The sequence below is a fragment of the Trachinotus anak genome, unplaced genomic scaffold (genome assembly GCF_046630095.1).
Source record: "Trachinotus anak isolate AG129_WGS33_773 ecotype Australia unplaced genomic scaffold, CSIRO_AGI_Tana_v1 ptg000016l, whole genome shotgun sequence".
NCBI classification, from domain to species: domain Eukaryota; kingdom Metazoa; phylum Chordata; class Actinopteri; order Carangiformes; family Carangidae; genus Trachinotus; species Trachinotus anak.
In genome coordinates this window covers 23,148,140-23,164,900 of record NW_027273867.1, presented here as the reverse complement: position 1 = coordinate 23,164,900, position 16,761 = coordinate 23,148,140, and the positions used below count along the sequence as shown (strand labels likewise).

The 16,761-nt window shown below is 40.4% G+C and overlaps 1 protein-coding gene and 1 long non-coding RNA gene across 3 annotated transcripts in view; one reads left to right on the top strand and one right to left on the bottom strand.

Moving 5' to 3' along the window:
* grin2da (glutamate receptor, ionotropic, N-methyl D-aspartate 2D, a) overlaps positions 1–16,761 on the top strand; it is a 209,598-nt gene that overhangs the window by 126,748 nt on the left and 66,089 nt on the right. For both annotated transcript variants that reach the window (XM_071500199.1, XM_071500200.1), the window contains one exon: positions 8,414–8,528. In XM_071500199.1, the coding sequence (XP_071356300.1) occupies positions 8,414–8,528 (115 nt within the window). The remainder of the gene's footprint in view (positions 1–8,413; positions 8,529–16,761) is intronic.
* On the bottom strand, positions 9,397–12,284 carry LOC139633999 (uncharacterized). Its single transcript, XR_011693879.1, has 3 exons — positions 11,467–12,284; positions 10,913–10,984; positions 9,397–10,804 (listed from the first exon to the last, which is right to left on the bottom strand). It is a non-coding gene; the product is annotated as an uncharacterized lncRNA (long non-coding RNA).

The window sequence follows — 16,761 nt, the reverse complement described above, 5'->3', positions numbered from 1 at the left end:
ACGTGATCTTTAAAGGCTTGTATTGTTTGTTCTTGTTATTTATACATTCTGCTTCCTCTTTTTTCTGTAAATGTATTATATTCAATAATATATAATTCAACTTTAATGGAACATCAACATTCCTGCATAAAAATGAGGGTGAGAGATAAGAGGATAGAAAGATGAAGAGAGATGGAGAATAAGTGCTGACAAATCCCAGACTTTCATTACATGAAGCATGAAATGGCTCTTGATCATTCAAACTAACTTGCCCACATCTCTCTCTCTCTCTCTCTCTCTCCATCGCTCTCTTTCTTTTCATCTCTTTCTGTTCAACTCCCCACCATCTCTCGCACTCTCCTCACTTTTTAAGAAGTTGTCATGGTTACGCAGAAAGCTTTCTTGTAACAGGCAGCAGCGAAGAGGCTGAATGTTTCCACTGATGGAAAAATCACACACTCGCATACACACACTGGCCGGTGAGATCTTTGATGATTATTAGAGCAGGACTGTAAACCATTAGTACAAACTGTGCATCAGACGGACGGGCAGGCAGGCACACATCCAGTCTCCTCCCCTGAATGGAGCCTTTTATCTTTCTGTCTCTGTTGTGCAGCCCAAAGTCTGTACATGAATCTATACCTTCCAACGCCCAGACTTCTGTTTCTCTGCTGCAGCATTTCCATCAGAGTTGAATGAAACTGTATTGAATTATAAATGACAAATAGAAATGGAAAAAACATATTTCATATTTTCGTTCCTTATCAGTTGCAGAAGGTGGATTTTTCTAGTTTCATTTCAGTTTGTGACAAAAAGGGATGGATGTGCTTTTTTTTTTCATATGAAAATCTTTTGCAGGCAAAGGTTCTCTTGCGGCATGATGGATTTAAATTTAGGATTCATGGATTAGCCTTTTTGCAGTTCATGAATTCATGGATGAACTTACAGTCACGTGTTAAGCATCATTAACCATGTGGGAAATTCACGAGTCCAGTAGATCTGCTTGTTTATATTTGTTTCTGTTCATCCAGCACATTAATGAGACCAAATAAAATGATGGCCAAATGCTGCTTTAGCCAACACACAGGCTCAGTATTACTGGCTCCTCTCATTAGCAAAAGCAAAACTAATATTACCATTTTGTGGTTGTTTGCCTCTGCCAACCAGCCAAGTGGCAGAAAATATGGTGATAATCTCCTTTCCTGAATTACAGCATTGAATAATGGCCTGAGGTGTTTTTGCATTATGATGTCACAGTGAAGACCTTTTACCATTTGGATACAAAATGTCATCACTTCATTTTATCCTATAGACATTTGAATTAAATTGTGTCCTAATTAATGTATGAATTCATGAGTTGGGCTAAAAACTTGTTGACCTTTGACCTTTGACAACCTCGTTCAGTCAATGTTTGTGCCTCAGCTAAACAAATTCCCTTGCGGTGGTCTTGAGATACCACATTCAAGAGGTGTGAGGTCACAGGGACCTTTAACTTTGACCTTTGACCACCAAAATCTAATCAGTTCATCCTTGAGTCCAAGTGAATGTTTGTGCCAAATTTGAAGAAGTTCCTTTATTGAGATATCGTGTTCATGAGATTGGGACGGATGAATGAAAACCAAGCTCAGGTTGTCTTATTTTGAAATCAAAATAAGTCTGGTTTGAAATAAAACCAGTGTGAATGTGAAAGTCATGTGGAATATGGTTATTACAGCCTGACAGACAGTCAGCAGTGGGTGTGGACGCAGCGAGCTGTCGCTGTCTACACTCAGAACAACACACTCATCCTCAGCCAGGTGAGCTGTTTCCTTCAGATGAGTCACCACCGCAGGATTTCCACAGACCACTGTCACAAGGTTCTCTCCAGACCTCCTGAGAGCTCAGGCAGATGGCCTTCTGGGTAACTTTATGCCTGTGAATGAAAAGGTGGATTAAATGGGGTGAGCAGAGTTTGTATTCCCATTGTACCCCCCCAAATTGTTGCTTTCAGACCCCGGTCAGTCTGTTCATTACTCTCCCTTTGGTCAAATCCTCTATTGCTTCTCCTCTGCCTCTCAGTTCCTTTTATCTCCTATTCTTCACCTGTAATTCTCTTGATATCTAATTTTTCTTCTCCTTCTCTTCTCTCCCAGTCTATAAAGTAATAAAGCAGGTACTAATTCCACAGGGAACTTTTCTTCTTCTCCCTCCTCCCTGCTTGATTCACAGCTGTCACGTGTCTCAGTAATGAATTCAATGATTAAATCAGGCTCCGTCTCAGCTCTGCTGTTGTGTAGGTTATAATACAGAATGAGAACAGCATCTCCCACTGAGCCGCTCTCCAACCTCCTGCCTCACTCTCACTCACCCTCTATTTCTGCTCCTCTCTCGCTCATTCCTCCCTCAGCTCTCTGCCTACAAATGACTCTACCTCCTGCGTTACAAGAAGAATTTAAAGTAATAATCTATGATATTTTCATAAAAGATAAAGCCATGTTTTTTTAGTGACTGATGCAATAGTAGAGGGAAACATCTCTTGTAGAACACTGCAGCCAGTGATGCTTTTTAATAGCTGCAGCCCACATCTCTGATTTGTTCAGTGATTCAGAGAGGGTCTGGTGTTGTGCTCATTGATGACTGTTTCTCCCAGAGGGAATAACAATCAACCAATCAGAGCCAGAGGTGGGATTAAAAGTGTGGACGTCATCTTCTTGTGTCCAAGCCAGAAAAACAGCTGCACCCATAAAAAAAACAAGGTGACCTACAGAAACAACGGCACCCTTATTCTTTGGTCATCATGAAAATGCAGATTTAACTGCTCCTAAAAACATCTGTGTCCACTAAAAATGATCTCAGCAGGACAGATACATCACCCACCACTGATTACAGGTTACAGCAAAATGAAATACTCCTCCTCCATTTCCAAAATATGAATATTAATATGAACATGATGTAGGACTGAATGAACCAACAGGAAAACTCAGGTGAGCATTTCAATGCCAATGTGAACATCTTGAGTTGGTCTGGAGAGAAAACTATCCAGGTTTGTTCAAATGCATTAGGAGATTTAAACATCCACCTCCACCATTCTGTCAAACACAGATAATAGAAGACAGGTGAAGTGAAGTAAAAGGTATGGTACCTTTTACTTCATATATATGAATATACAACAGTTGGAGGCTTTACCTCCACCACTTAAGAATGGCCAAAACCAGGATAACCAAATAAATATACCAAGACTGAGTGCATTGTGTTGAGGGCTGCAGTGATCATGTCTGTCTGTAGTAACAGCCACTGATTCAGCGTAGCGAACCTGTCTGATGCTCTCAGTGAAGCAGCTCTTGTTTCTGTGCAGAGCAACAATCTCCTGCCTCTCATTTTCAGGGTCCCACAGTCTCTCCCCCGTCTGCACCTGTCTCCCTCTTTTGTTGCACCCCCCCCCCCTCCCCCAACGCCCCCACCCCCCCACCCCCACCCCCCCACCCCCCCGCCCATCTCTCTCGGTGTCTCTTTGTCTTACTCTTCCTCTGTCTCTTGCAGTCTCTCGCTGTCTTTCTTCCACCTTCTCTTTTCTTCTCTTTTGCTCTCACAACCTCCTCATCCGCCTGCTGTTTTCTTTCCACTTTCTCGTTGCTGTCACCTCTGGTTCACTGCTCCTCTCCACTGTACAGTACCTACCACGGGGGGGAGTCAAGAGAATTTGAGATAGTAGGGTGGAAGAAGGAAACAGAGGCGGAGAGGGGTGGTGAAGAATAAAGGATGGAGGAGGTGAAGTCGGAGACCATGGTTCTCTGCCAGAAAACAGCTCATTGCCCTCGTTGGGTTGGGTGGAGTTTCTGCCCCGAGTGAGGGAGTTTAAGTATCTGGGGGTTTTATTCACGAGTGAGGGTAAAATGGAGTGGGAGATGACATTAACCATCAATTTTCATTCCAACCCTCACCTACGGGCATGAGCTTTGGGTAGCGACCAAAAGACTGAGATTGCGGCTGAAATTGGTTTCCTCTGCAGGGTGGCTGGGCTCAACCTTAGAGATGGGCTGAGGAGCTCTATCATCTGGAGTAGAGCAAGTAAGATGCCTCCTCAGTGCCCTCTGTTGGAGGTTATCCAGGCCCATCCAACTGGCAGGAGGCCTTGGGGTGGAAACAGAACATGCTGGAGAGATCATATATCTCATGTGGTGTGGGAACGCCTCAGGATCCCTCAGAAAGAGCTGGAAAACGTTGTGGAGAGGGACATCTGAACTACTTTGCTTGACCTGCTGCCACCGTGACCCGACCTCGGAGAAGTGGAGGAAAAAGGATGAAGCAGAGGGGGAGTGATAAACGTCTGACTTGTGCCATTCTAAACCTGAAGGCAGATATTTTTCTCTAGGGTTAAAACCAGGTGAAAAAGAAACACTTGAGTTCTCACTGGCTTTCCAGATGTCAGGCAGAATCAGGCAATCATGAGTACAACATCAGATTGGCAGTCTCCTTCTACAACGCTCCTGCCAAACACTCTCCAGTCACAGAATCTGTGGGCATGAATTCAGAAGCAGAGACACAAGCACCTTTTTTTGTCAAAGTGCCCTCAGAGATTGCATGGTGTGTGAGGTTACATCTGTGGCTGACGCACTGATTGTTCTCTGGATTGATTTTTATTTCAGCCGCTGCAGGCCAACATGATTACACACGCACTGATATTCCAATATTACTCTGACATAATGGTCAGTGTGGTGTTTATCAGTGTGCTGTGTAACCACCAAACACTTTATAGATGTTAACTTTCCTGTTGATGCTCTATTTGCATGTGTTTTCCAGAGTGCAAGGTGCAATTTCACCAATTTCACGATCAATTCACCCCCAGAATTTCTGCTGTATCATATTGTTTGTTTATAATAACAAGCAGCCATAGCTATTCCCGTCTTTTCCCCCGAATATATTGCATATCAAACAATGCAGTGCAGTCTCTGCCTCGCATATTCTCCCGGACCACATCAGTAGATCATGAGAAATGTCAGTTTTCTTTCATCCAGTTAGTGAACTGACCATTTCTTTTAAATCTAAAGTGGCTGACAAAGAGCCGACAGTTTCCCCCTTTGGGAAGTGGAATCAACTAGTTCAGTGAAGACTGTGACTTTGCAGTCAGCTGCTCCTGTAGCAGCTGAATCTCATTTCACTCTTGGACCCTAAGTCCTTGTGAAGAAAAGCTTCTGCTTAACACCTGAAATGAAAATATCCATATTCAGAATACTAAACACCATATTTCATGTACAATAGCAGGGATAAGCTGATACTCTTATTATTAGAAAGCAGAATATGATATCTGGGACATGCATATAATATGCTGATTCGCTGCCTCTGTAAGCTGCTTTTTAATGCTGCTCTTCATTATTTCTACTCCCCACTGCATTTGATACATAATGTAAAGCCAACACATGACTGGAGGTATATTTTCCGCTCTAATCCCACCATGGACCAATGAGGACTATGGGCCCAAGTCATGATGGTAAATAGAATGTTTTAATGCTGTACAGGTATAAATTACAGGTTACAGATGTCCCCTAAATGCCTCAGACTCATGCTATTGTTAAATGCTATAATTTACAGATGTCCCCTAAACGACTCACACGCAGACTAAAATGGAAACAGACTAACTGTAATAGACATTTTCTAACACTTCTGCACTTTCAACTTTGATCTTATAACCTCACAAAAAATATATTTTAGTAAGTAACAGTGACCTGATTAACACTTTCTTTTAATGTAATAAGGACATGCTGCTAATTTACATATGGCAAGTTCTTTAACCAAAGTGGTTTTGTTGTGTAGACCACAGACAGGACTTTGGATGTTCCTCAGTCTCTGGTGCGACAGTCACCACCTTCCTCAACCATTAATAAATGTAGAGCTTCATTCATTCAGAAATATCCAGGATTGACAGGGTTGTGTGTCCAAAGCAGGTTGTGGACATTTATTGGTTTTGATGAAATCTGCTCGGGGCTCCTTTTTCATGTTGTGGTTTTGGTGTCTTTTATTTGTGTGTTTGCTTTTTTCGTGGTTTTGTGTCAGTTGTCAGTCAAACAGTGACATCTTTTTCCTGGACATGATGATTTTAGATTCGTCTTTCTGCCGTTCTTTCCGTTCTTCCTCTGTCATTCATAAATCAATCCACTTATTTTTTCTTGTAATATTCAAATAAGATACTTGATACTCTCAGGAGAGAACATATAAAGCTCTCCTAACCTGGCTGTAGGTTAAATCTCTCTAATGTTGAATATATCAGCAATACACAGTGTCAACGTCTTTTTTTTCTTTCTTTTTTTAACATATGAAATCTGCTAGTTTAGCGCTTGAAGAATATATAATGTGTGCTCTTTGACTACATAGCCACTGTGGGCACAGCTGTATATCTGTGTTTTTTAGAGGTGGTTTCTGCAGTGCATATTTTCTGTTTTGAAGCTGATTGCAGTTGATTAAGTGTTATTTGAGGACGTTGTTGAGATTTTCTCTCAGCGAGGTCGCCTGTCGGAGTGTGTGGGATGGTTTCATCAGGATGCTTTGATGTGTTTTTTTTTTTCTCCAGATGCTTTTAAGGTAGATATTTCATTAAAAGACATCAAAGGTAAAGCTCTCTCATTCTCCCTCACACCCTCACTGCTTTTGTCTTTCCTGGTATTAAGTATTCTCAAGTATTTGTCCTCCAGTGTTTACTCTCTGTAAGCTTTACTTGCTCTGCAAACCTCCCGCTGTTGCATGACACAAGAATTCGGCTGAAGACAGGGAAACATTTCAGTGAATTCTGCTCTTTGCCTCATGTCTCCTGCCTCTGCACCTCAACGATAAGATTTCCTCTTATATCAACAGAAATATGTTTTGTCTTTAGCACAGGATCCCTGATGTTAGGTCCCTGCAGTGAAGGTCTCACATCCGCCTCAGCTTTGATAACTTTACTTGATTCCTTTCTGTTTAGTTTTTTTTTTTGTCTATGTTAACAAATTGACTCACCAGAAGTAATTACTAGTTCAAAAACACTTACTAGTTCTCCAAAAACACTGTTGCATCTTGTGTCTTTCTTTGACTCTCATCAGTAGCACCAGTTTGACCTGATAACAGTGGGAATGAGCAAGGACAAAAATCTAAAGAAGCGTGAATGTGTTCAACAATAATCAGGGAAATCAGACAACTGAAAGATGAGATACTGAAATGTTGCTGTGTGGTTCCAGAGGAAAAGTCAGGAACTGTTGAACAAGACAGGGTTCATCTTCTGTGGGACATGTCAGAGTCAGATTGTCAGACTTAGCTCTGTTATAGTATTCCATCTATTTGGCTACTTTTGTCAAGCTCACCTCAGCATCCATCAGCTTCTGCTACACTCAATCAGTCTCTGCTCTTTATTGTCAACTTCAACATGAGACTGTTTCCCATAAAAATCAACCCCATAGCTTACTGTGAGCTGTTCACTATGACCCATAGTTGCATTTTGTTGCTAAGCGACGCCTAGTGGTTGTGTGAGACAGCTGACACAGGGAAAACTCAGGGCTTAGTTCAGGTACACTCTCACTAAACCAATGATGTAGTTAAAATGCCTTCATTGCTTAGGGTATATCTAAGTAAAAATTATCACAAAAAAGAAAATGATGACCAGTTTTGACCCACACTGGGTCTTCCTTAAGACTGGGAAACGGAGTAAACCCTAGCTGCCCTAGAGGAACACCCTGGGGCCTCTATAGTAGACCCACTTAATCAATTAATGTATTGAATGAATTTGAAGACATTAGTGAGTTCCTGTCACCCAGTGCTCGCTCACTGTGGGGACTTTCGGGTTGAGATGACTTTGAGTTAATAATAACATGGGTACCACAACCTTATAGGTGTAACTTCAATGTACATGCATCACATTAGGTTACAATCACTTTGCAGATGTGTTTTCATCCAGTGTGACTTTCGACCTGCACTGGAACAAGAGCTAAATTTCAGCCGATGCATGTAGTCAAAAGTGATCAGCTAATCTCCAGCAGACTAGAACAGTTTGCAACCCGTTCTTACCAAACCTCTTAATTATTGACCACATCTCAGATTTGTCAGGCCGGCTGTGTCTGCTTGTTGGAGAAAGAGTCAACCAGTCAGATCTGCGGGACTTGAAGAGGCAGAATCATCTTCCTACAGTAACTTGCCTGCTGCTTTGCTACATTTATGGAAAATAGCAACAGGAAAATGGTGATAAACATGAATGAGACGGACGGAAGGAAAGTCAATTTTGAATATTCATTTGAGAGAAATCATCTGCTCTGAGTGACTGTAACTGCAGCTTCTGTGTTGACTGAAAGTCCAGCTGACTGAATGAGATGAATATTAGTTACACAGGTGACCGGTGCACCTATTATCTTTGCCCCGTACGTGGATTTTCCCTCTTGTAGGGCTGTAAAGACACGTCTCTTATTTCACCTCTCTGCTCTGCTCTCTCCACTCACAGGTACTTCACCAACATATCTATCGGTGGGCGGGATTATTCCTTCAACAATGACGGCTACCTGTCCAACCCGCTGCTCGATGTCATCTCCTACACCAATGGGAGAGGCTGGGAGGAGGTCAGTACACAGCTGCGCCAGTCAGCACTAATTATCATAGCGTGCTGGCTAACCACAATTTCACACCTCATCAAACATCCTAACTCATTGCTGCTCAGTTAAACCTTCTTGCTGTCTCACTGTCTCTGCCCCCCCCCACAAAAAAAACCTCATTAGATCTCCCCTACTCCCCATCTCTTCGTCTCCCTGCACTCTTTCTTGGGTTTGTCAGCCTTGTTAGCCAGCACTAACTCTCAGTCCAATATCGTCTCCGTCAGGCTCCATGTGTGGCCGTTGTACAGTAATAGCTCCAAATCCAAGGTTGCCCCTTCGAGGGCACTTTCAATTCCACGAGACTACTTCTCAACCTGAGAAAAACAAGTAAACCTTTTTGTCTATCCTGCTGTGTTCCATTTGCTCCTGACCTTTTACGACTCAATATGTTTACCACTGAATGCAGACTCGAGGCTCCCCTCATTTTAGCAATGATAACCGAAAAGGAAAAAAAAAAGAATCATTTCAGTGCAGCATCAGTATAAACCGCTGGACTTCAAAGTGTTTGTAGTTCTTCACCTTCCTGTCGAAGCTGAACTTCATCCTGAAGGTGGTTGGCTCTATATGAAGGATTTAATAAAGGATTCAGATTAAAGTGCATTAAGTAGGATTTAAGGAAAAAGTAAACTCAATTTAGATCAGACATTTCTCTAAGCAGGATTTCTAAGCACTTCACACCTGTATAATCAGGAAGAATGAACACTGCATGGCCAAAAGTATGTGGACACCACTACCTTAACTGGACAGGTTAAATTCCCATTAAGGTCAATCATAATGTTACATCATACAGTGGTATTTTAGACAGAGGTGTTGTTCACTATTGTTTGAATGGGTCTGCACCTCTGTACAAACCCTAGTCCATAAAGACATGGTTTTATAAGTTTAGTGTGAGAGATCTTGACTGGCCTCTCTAATATGGGGAGTATGAATTTTTAATGCTGCTTTAGAGGCTTAAATTAAAAAACAAAAACAGAGAAGTGTCAGCGTTGTGAACCGGAGCAGCTCGTAGCACTGGATGTTGACTGTTGGTCTCCAAAGGCAAAACTCATCAGAAGAGAATTTTCAAATCTAACATGTGAGGCCCATTATACTGGTTATAATTATGTGACCATATTTAGAGGTCTCCAGCTCATTGTATGAATTAGCATTGACTAAGCACTGACCTACAGATCCTCCAAATTTGCTTCAGAGACCCCCTCTGATAGAAATTTAATTTTTAACCTGGTTAACATGTCCATATGATGATTTTGATATAATACAAGACACAATATCAGTGATGAGTCTCTCTGATGTTTCCTCCTCTAACCATCTTAATACTCTCTGCTCTTTCACCTGGACACCTGGAGCAAGCAGGTGGTGGGCGGGGCATGACGTAGGATCCCAAATTGCTCAATGAGGAAGTAAGAGTAGATTTGCTACCAATAAGCAAACAAAATATTTATCATAGCATCAATCATAGAGTATTTTTACATGGTCTGCAACGTGTCTGGAAAGGAACTTTAAACTCTGACTGAATGAAATACTATGACTGAAAAATTCTGATCTGTTTGCATTGTGCTTATTACACAGTATCATTCGTCGCAGTCTGTTAGCCTGTAAAATGTGAACGAATCATCAAGGAGCTCGTAAGAAACTGAAGACACTGGAGGGAGAAAACAGCATTTTTAGCTGAGACACTTTTGATGTCAAATCGGTCATTCTAGCATCTCCTTTTTCCATTTTTTTGTCACCAGTTTCAGTTTCTTCGCTGTGTCTCATGGTGAATCTTCGAACCGAGCTGGCCTCCAAAGCCATCATTTGTCAGTTGTCAACACTTGTGATGAAAAGCATTAACTTGACAATGCGGCATAACGTTTCTCCCTCTAGACTTTCTATAAAACTCTGGTTTAGTGTTGGCAATTTGCATCTGAAAAACCTCAGAGTGAGTGGTGGTGTTTGAGGGAGGGTTTTGCAGAATGTAACACATCAAGTTTGCAATGATCTGAATTTGACCCTGGTGGTGTTTTGCAGAAGATAACAAGCCTCAGAGAAAGATTGAGATTAGGCGAAATATTAAAGTTACTGATGATACTTTTGTTTAAACTGTGACAGTGCTCATGAAAAATAAAGGAGCTCCCTCTTATCATTTGATTGCTGAACAAGGGGCATTTATTTTTGGCGAGTGTCAGCTTCTTTATTCGTGTTTTTAAGTCTCCTGTACCTCACTTTGTCACACATCCAGCCTGCATTTCTTCTGGCAGAACCTTACAGCAGAGCAGAGAATTACAGTGGTGCAAGAGGCAACGAACTGAAGTACTGCTCATCTGTGAGAATCATAGTGGTGTTTTCTGCCCTTTTCTGATGCATCTCACCTTTACGGTATTGAATTTTTGCTGAATGAAGACTGCCGGAGGAGATAGGTTACTGTGTAGTACTCCATGGGACTGGGTGAGATAGAGGAAGAAAAAACTGACAGATAAGGCTTTACTTTGCACTGCTGCTCTCAAAAGATCACTCCTGTGCTGCTCTTTTGTGTCTGATGTTCAGATGAGTTTAGGAGGAAATTGTCATGGTAGCCATGTCAGGTTTTGAACAAGAAACCTCCCTCAGGATTTCACAATATTTATTTATTAATTTTACACTATATATGACTCCTCTCCAGAACCTGCAGCAGCCAAACTAATCTTATGGTCTGATTCATAAACTCCTCAGGGAATGGAGCAACTTAAAGCTGCTACAATCAATATACATGTATTAATAATGGCTCTACTGAGTTTCTGCATTGTTAAAAAACACAACCAGTCCTCCAACCTAAACAACTATACAGGTCATTTTGTCAACCCCCTTTGGCGGCATTCGTACCAAACCTTGGTTGTTATGGTTACAATAATAAACATGTAGACTGTGCAGAAAGCAGCATACCTACCTTTGTCGCCATGGTTACTAAACTAACGGTCAAGGCTTGGTTGAGTTTAGAAAAAGATGGTGATTTGTGTTGAAATAAGTACCTCCTTAACATTAGACAGTCTTTGTTGTCATGGTAACAATAATAACAACATGGTTAAGGTTGTTGAACAGGTCACTGCTCTCCTGTGTGATATTGCTTTGTTTTGTTGACCCATCCATCCACCCCATCCTCCTCCTGACGTGGACTCTGTCGCTCTATAAACTGCACCATCACATTTTTCTCTTTGCCTCTGTCATAATTACTATGACCACTAGATGTCGCCTAGCAACAAAAGATAACACGGGTCATTATAACCTGCTGCACAGATGACCTATGTACTGATCACCTAAATAGTGGTCACTTATCGTGACAAGTAGTGAGAATTGTTACCCAGCGCTGCAGGTCCACTCAGCTCTATTGAGCGTTTCAGCATCTTTCAGCTCATTGCTTTGATTTTCTGGACCCGTAACTTTACGGTTTAGGTTCACTCTGTCTTCTCTTGTTACCGTTTTTTTCAATGAAGAAGCTCTAAAAAGCCACACTGCTTGTACAGCATCAAATGGCAGAAAGACAAAGTTAGCTGGTGAGTGTTTCCTTCAAGAGTTGGTCGAGAACAAAATAGAGCTAAAAAGGAAGGAATATTGGACTTTGTTTCATCATTTCATGCCTCCAAATGAATACTAATGTTATATGAATGTATGTATGTATGTATGTATTTCCACTTTCTCAGCTGTAAATTCAGGTCAAAATGACAGTCATTTGTGTTTGTCTGCTATAAAATAGGTTGTACTATCAGTTGTGGGCACAACTAAGCAGCACAAGTATAACAAACATTCAAGAAAATCCTTTAAAATATAGATAGAGAGACAATCTGGAAGTAGATTTGGGACAAGTAGAGTAAATTTGCAAAATTTGAGTTCATTATGTTATTTAATCTTTCCAGGCTGAGGTTTACAGATTTAAAACAGGCTTTGAACTGAGGGCTAATGGAAAAATAGAGGGCAAATAGTGTCCATACAACTCCCTCAGACATCAGCACTTGACCTGAACTATCCAGTAGTTGCTCTCCAACCTCATTTGTCTGAACATCCCCATTTCCCAGGCGTATATTTGCTGAATTAACCTCTCCTGAACTGAATCATGGAGTATATTTGCAGAGCACAGCAACCTTAGGGCAGCTGAACAGGAGCTGACTGTAGAGCTTGGAGGGAGATCAGGGACTATATTCATATAGAGTCTCAGAGATGGAAAATTCCCAGAGATGAACATTCAGTCTTGATATTAGGAGAAGATATTTGGTGAACTGTTGTAAGATCTTCTTATCTTTCTTAACTAAAGGTTAATTACTACAGAGTGTATAAAATGTTTAACTTTTGATTCAAAGTAACCTTAAGTCTCCTCAAACCAGTTCAGTTACCAGTTCTCTATAAAATGCCTCAATCCACTAAATTGTGCAAATTTTACATGAAGTATCTTAGTACTTCAAGCAGCCTACAAAGTGAATCATTTCTCTGCTATTAAACCTGATTTCATAAGAGCAGGATTTTACCCAAACTGGCTTAATTTCTGGATATTTTTAGTGACATTAATATTTTGCATAGCATGGTTCTATAGGAATCCACACCACAATATACATACATACACATGTGCTTATGGATGCATGATTAGTGACACTGCATAGCAAAACACAAACCATGAAGGCAGGCCAACAGCTCCATTAGAAATGATTATTATAACAGAGCCGTATTCACATTTTGTGTTATGCTAGTGTTTCTGCATCAAATTATAATTTGTTAATTTGTTAATGTGTGTGTTTGTGCTCCAGTACAGATGAAATGAAAGGCTTCTTGAGTTGTTTGACTGTTGTTGTTCTGCAGCCAGCTTTTGAACATCTCATTCCTTCAGTTTTATGAAGTTGTGTTGTTACATGATGCAACGATACAGCAAGTCGTTTTACATTTGTTTGTTGTTTGAGCTGAAGCGTGAACAGAGCGGTGCACAGAGGCTCAACAAGCGAATCAGACAAGAAGGCAGGAGTACAGGTTTTAATCAACCTGGCAGGGGAGGTGGAACCCACACAAAAAGCTGAATCCCATCTCAGTTCAGTTTAAAGGTGCAGTAAGAGTTTTACAACCCCACAACATAGGATATGATCACAGTGCATCAGCAGGAGGGAGTTGATGGGGTTGTTAATCGATTAAAATGATTTAGCCTGTACTTCATAAGGAAGCAGGCTTTAAAGCTAACTTCCAGGCCTGCACTGCTCTGATGGGCGACTTTTGTACAAGCAAATAACACAAGAAATTTCTGCTAAAGAGCATCATTCTCAAATTGAAACTTAAAGGTCCCCTATTTTACAGTTTTGAGGTTTTAATATCCATGAGAAGATATATTTGTGGTTTTAAAAACCAAAATCAAATTAATGTAATTTTATATCTCCTCTCTCATGCTTCTCTCTGGAGCCACTGTAACAACAGGTTGGTGAGCCAATCAGAAGAGATGTTTGTTTTCTGAGTGATCCAATAAAAATATAGCAGATTTCAGGTAAATACTCAGAGAAACTAAATCCTGCAAGATTGGATGGTGGGTCCAGGTGGGCAGGGCTTGGAGCGTGGCAGAGAGCAGTGACTGGGCGGTGACTGCTTTGTTGTGACATCACAAAGTTCCAGAAGTCCTGACAGCTGGTTTTAAGGCTCAGTTTCTGAATACAGGCTGTGTGCATTTCTCTGTGGACTGAGGCTTTGATACTTTCACAGTATTAATATAGAACCTAGACCTGCTTTATAATCAAAAAACACTCATGTGCATCTCACTTTATACAATATGGGACCTTTAACATTAATTTGGACTCTTGTGTTGGGTGAGCACCGCTGTAGCAGCTTTGATTTGAAAACATCAATATTTTAACCCTCAATTCATGAAATATTTTAATATCATGTAGGTGGCAATAAAACTAGAAGACTGATGAGAAATGTTGATAATGTTTCTAGTGATCGGTGATCACACACATAATCTGCCGAGATCAGACATTATCGAAGACATATATTAAACTGAGGGAGCTGCAGTGTAGCCAGGATTTTTAAATTTTTAAAGTTTAATCCTCATAATACACCATTTTGGAGTATGCTAATTTGTCACAGTCTCTGCTATTGCCCCACTTTAGAATAAATCCTGAGCTCATGCAGAGGGTGTGACCTTGGGCTTTTAAACTGCCCATGTCTCCATTTTTAAGTGTGTGGCACTCATTGAATTCATGTTTCCATATTTAATAAGAATTAAAAATACAGCACTTTAACACCAGTCAATCAAGTCAATGTGAATCAGACTATATTGATTAAATAAAACATTTAATCAAACTTTATTTCCTTTCGGCTCATTTGACACCATTAGCTGTCTCCCCAGATGGAAATTAGCAAGTAGCTACAGCTGTTACAAAGAATCTTTCTTTCTTCTTTTTTGAGGTTAAATTTTGTACATGGTCCCTGATATAAAAGAAAACACTAAAGTAGTGATGAATCCACTTCTAGCAGGAGTCCCCTGAACAAACACAGCCTCATTGATGCTTCACTGTCCATAAAATGGTTGCCACTCCTACAGTAATTATTACAAGTGGCTGTATTTTCATTCTCTCTGTTAGAAGGATAAGGCTGCTGTGTCCAATCCTTTTACCTCTGACATTTCAGTGTTAGAGTTTGAGAGCTGTAACTTTTTAGCATTCAGGGAAACCACAAGGTTAAATATTAGATGTGTTGTTAAAGAGCCTTGACTCGTCTCCAGATGAGCGACATCATTGGGAAACCGAACAGAAGCCAGGACACTACAAGCCTGACCGAAATAAATAATGACTCATCTGAAAAGGACAACGCTAACAGACAGCGGGACACTCAATAATAATGATTTGAAAAACGACATTTATTAAATAGAACTTTATATTCAATACTAAAGGTTAAAGAAGTAAAAAATGAACATCAGCCAAATTTCACCATAACGTGGTGAAATTTGGGCATGAGTCAGACCAAATCACCATAGGACCACAGCCAACTTTAAGTATTGTCTAATTAATCTGACTTTTAACAAGCAACAAACATGAAAAAAAACCCAGAAAAACAAAACAAAAAAACCCCCCAAAAAAACCCACTGCAATACTGTCCAAGGATTGAACTCATGTTATTATGTTTATAAAAGCTACTCCAGAAAATTAGATTTGTGTTTTGATAAAGATGAGTTGGATAAATAATGTACAAACTGATGCTGCAGAGGTTCAAAAATCTTGACTTTTATTCAGTAATAAGCAACAAGCCTGAAAAAAACTGGATCAAACTCCATGCCCTCTGCTTCCTAATATAAGCTTTCTGAAGCTTGAACTCCATACAAGTTCTATTTCACTGTATCATAATCACATAGATTCTTGTTTCCATATGATGTTAACCGTCTGGCCCCTCCCTAACCACTGTTTGTGAGGTCTCAGAAGTTAAAGGAAAATTTTATATTTTAGCAATAAGATTACATTTATTATATTGTGAAAATATATATTATATATAATATTGTAAAAATATATACTTTGCACTTAACACAAAAAGCTGTGGTTCCACCAGGGCCAAACTTATTCATATTGACTCACTGTTACACTCAGCCCTTATTTTTGTGTGGTCCACATCAGCGGGGCCAGGCCTATAATCGTGAAAATCTGTGACTGACTGACTGGTCAGCTAAATGTCACATGACTCAGTTGGAGTTTCCCTATTGGCTGTTGCTCTTTCAAAATGAATTAGTGCAAACAGGTTCTATTTACAGCCTGCAGAGTTGTCACCTCAGTGCATTTGTTGGTAGATTTAGAGACTTTTCTTCCAAAAAGTAACTAGAGACAAATCAAGTGACTTTTTGGACAAACCTTGGGTACTTAGAAGAGACAGTCATGCCATCTCTCTCTGTGTGGAGAAGCTGTGCACTGCAACAGAGAGATCATTTTACAAGTAAATACAGCTGAAATCATAGCATAGTCTTTGTCTTTAACTGATGTGTTTGGTGGTTTTGTCCAACAACATGATGCTTATATAACCAGTATTTTAGCAGCAGAGCAGCAGCTTGGAAATGGCTTGAAAGTTAACATGTAGTCTATGTTTCAGTCACTATTTCATACTTGTTACATTGTCTGACAACAGAAACAGAAAAACATGAAAAACAACTTTATTGTAAAGTCAGCTGTATTAAAATAATGTTTATATGGGCACAGAGAGGACGAGATGGTTGAAACTGTCCTACACAAGGAAGATT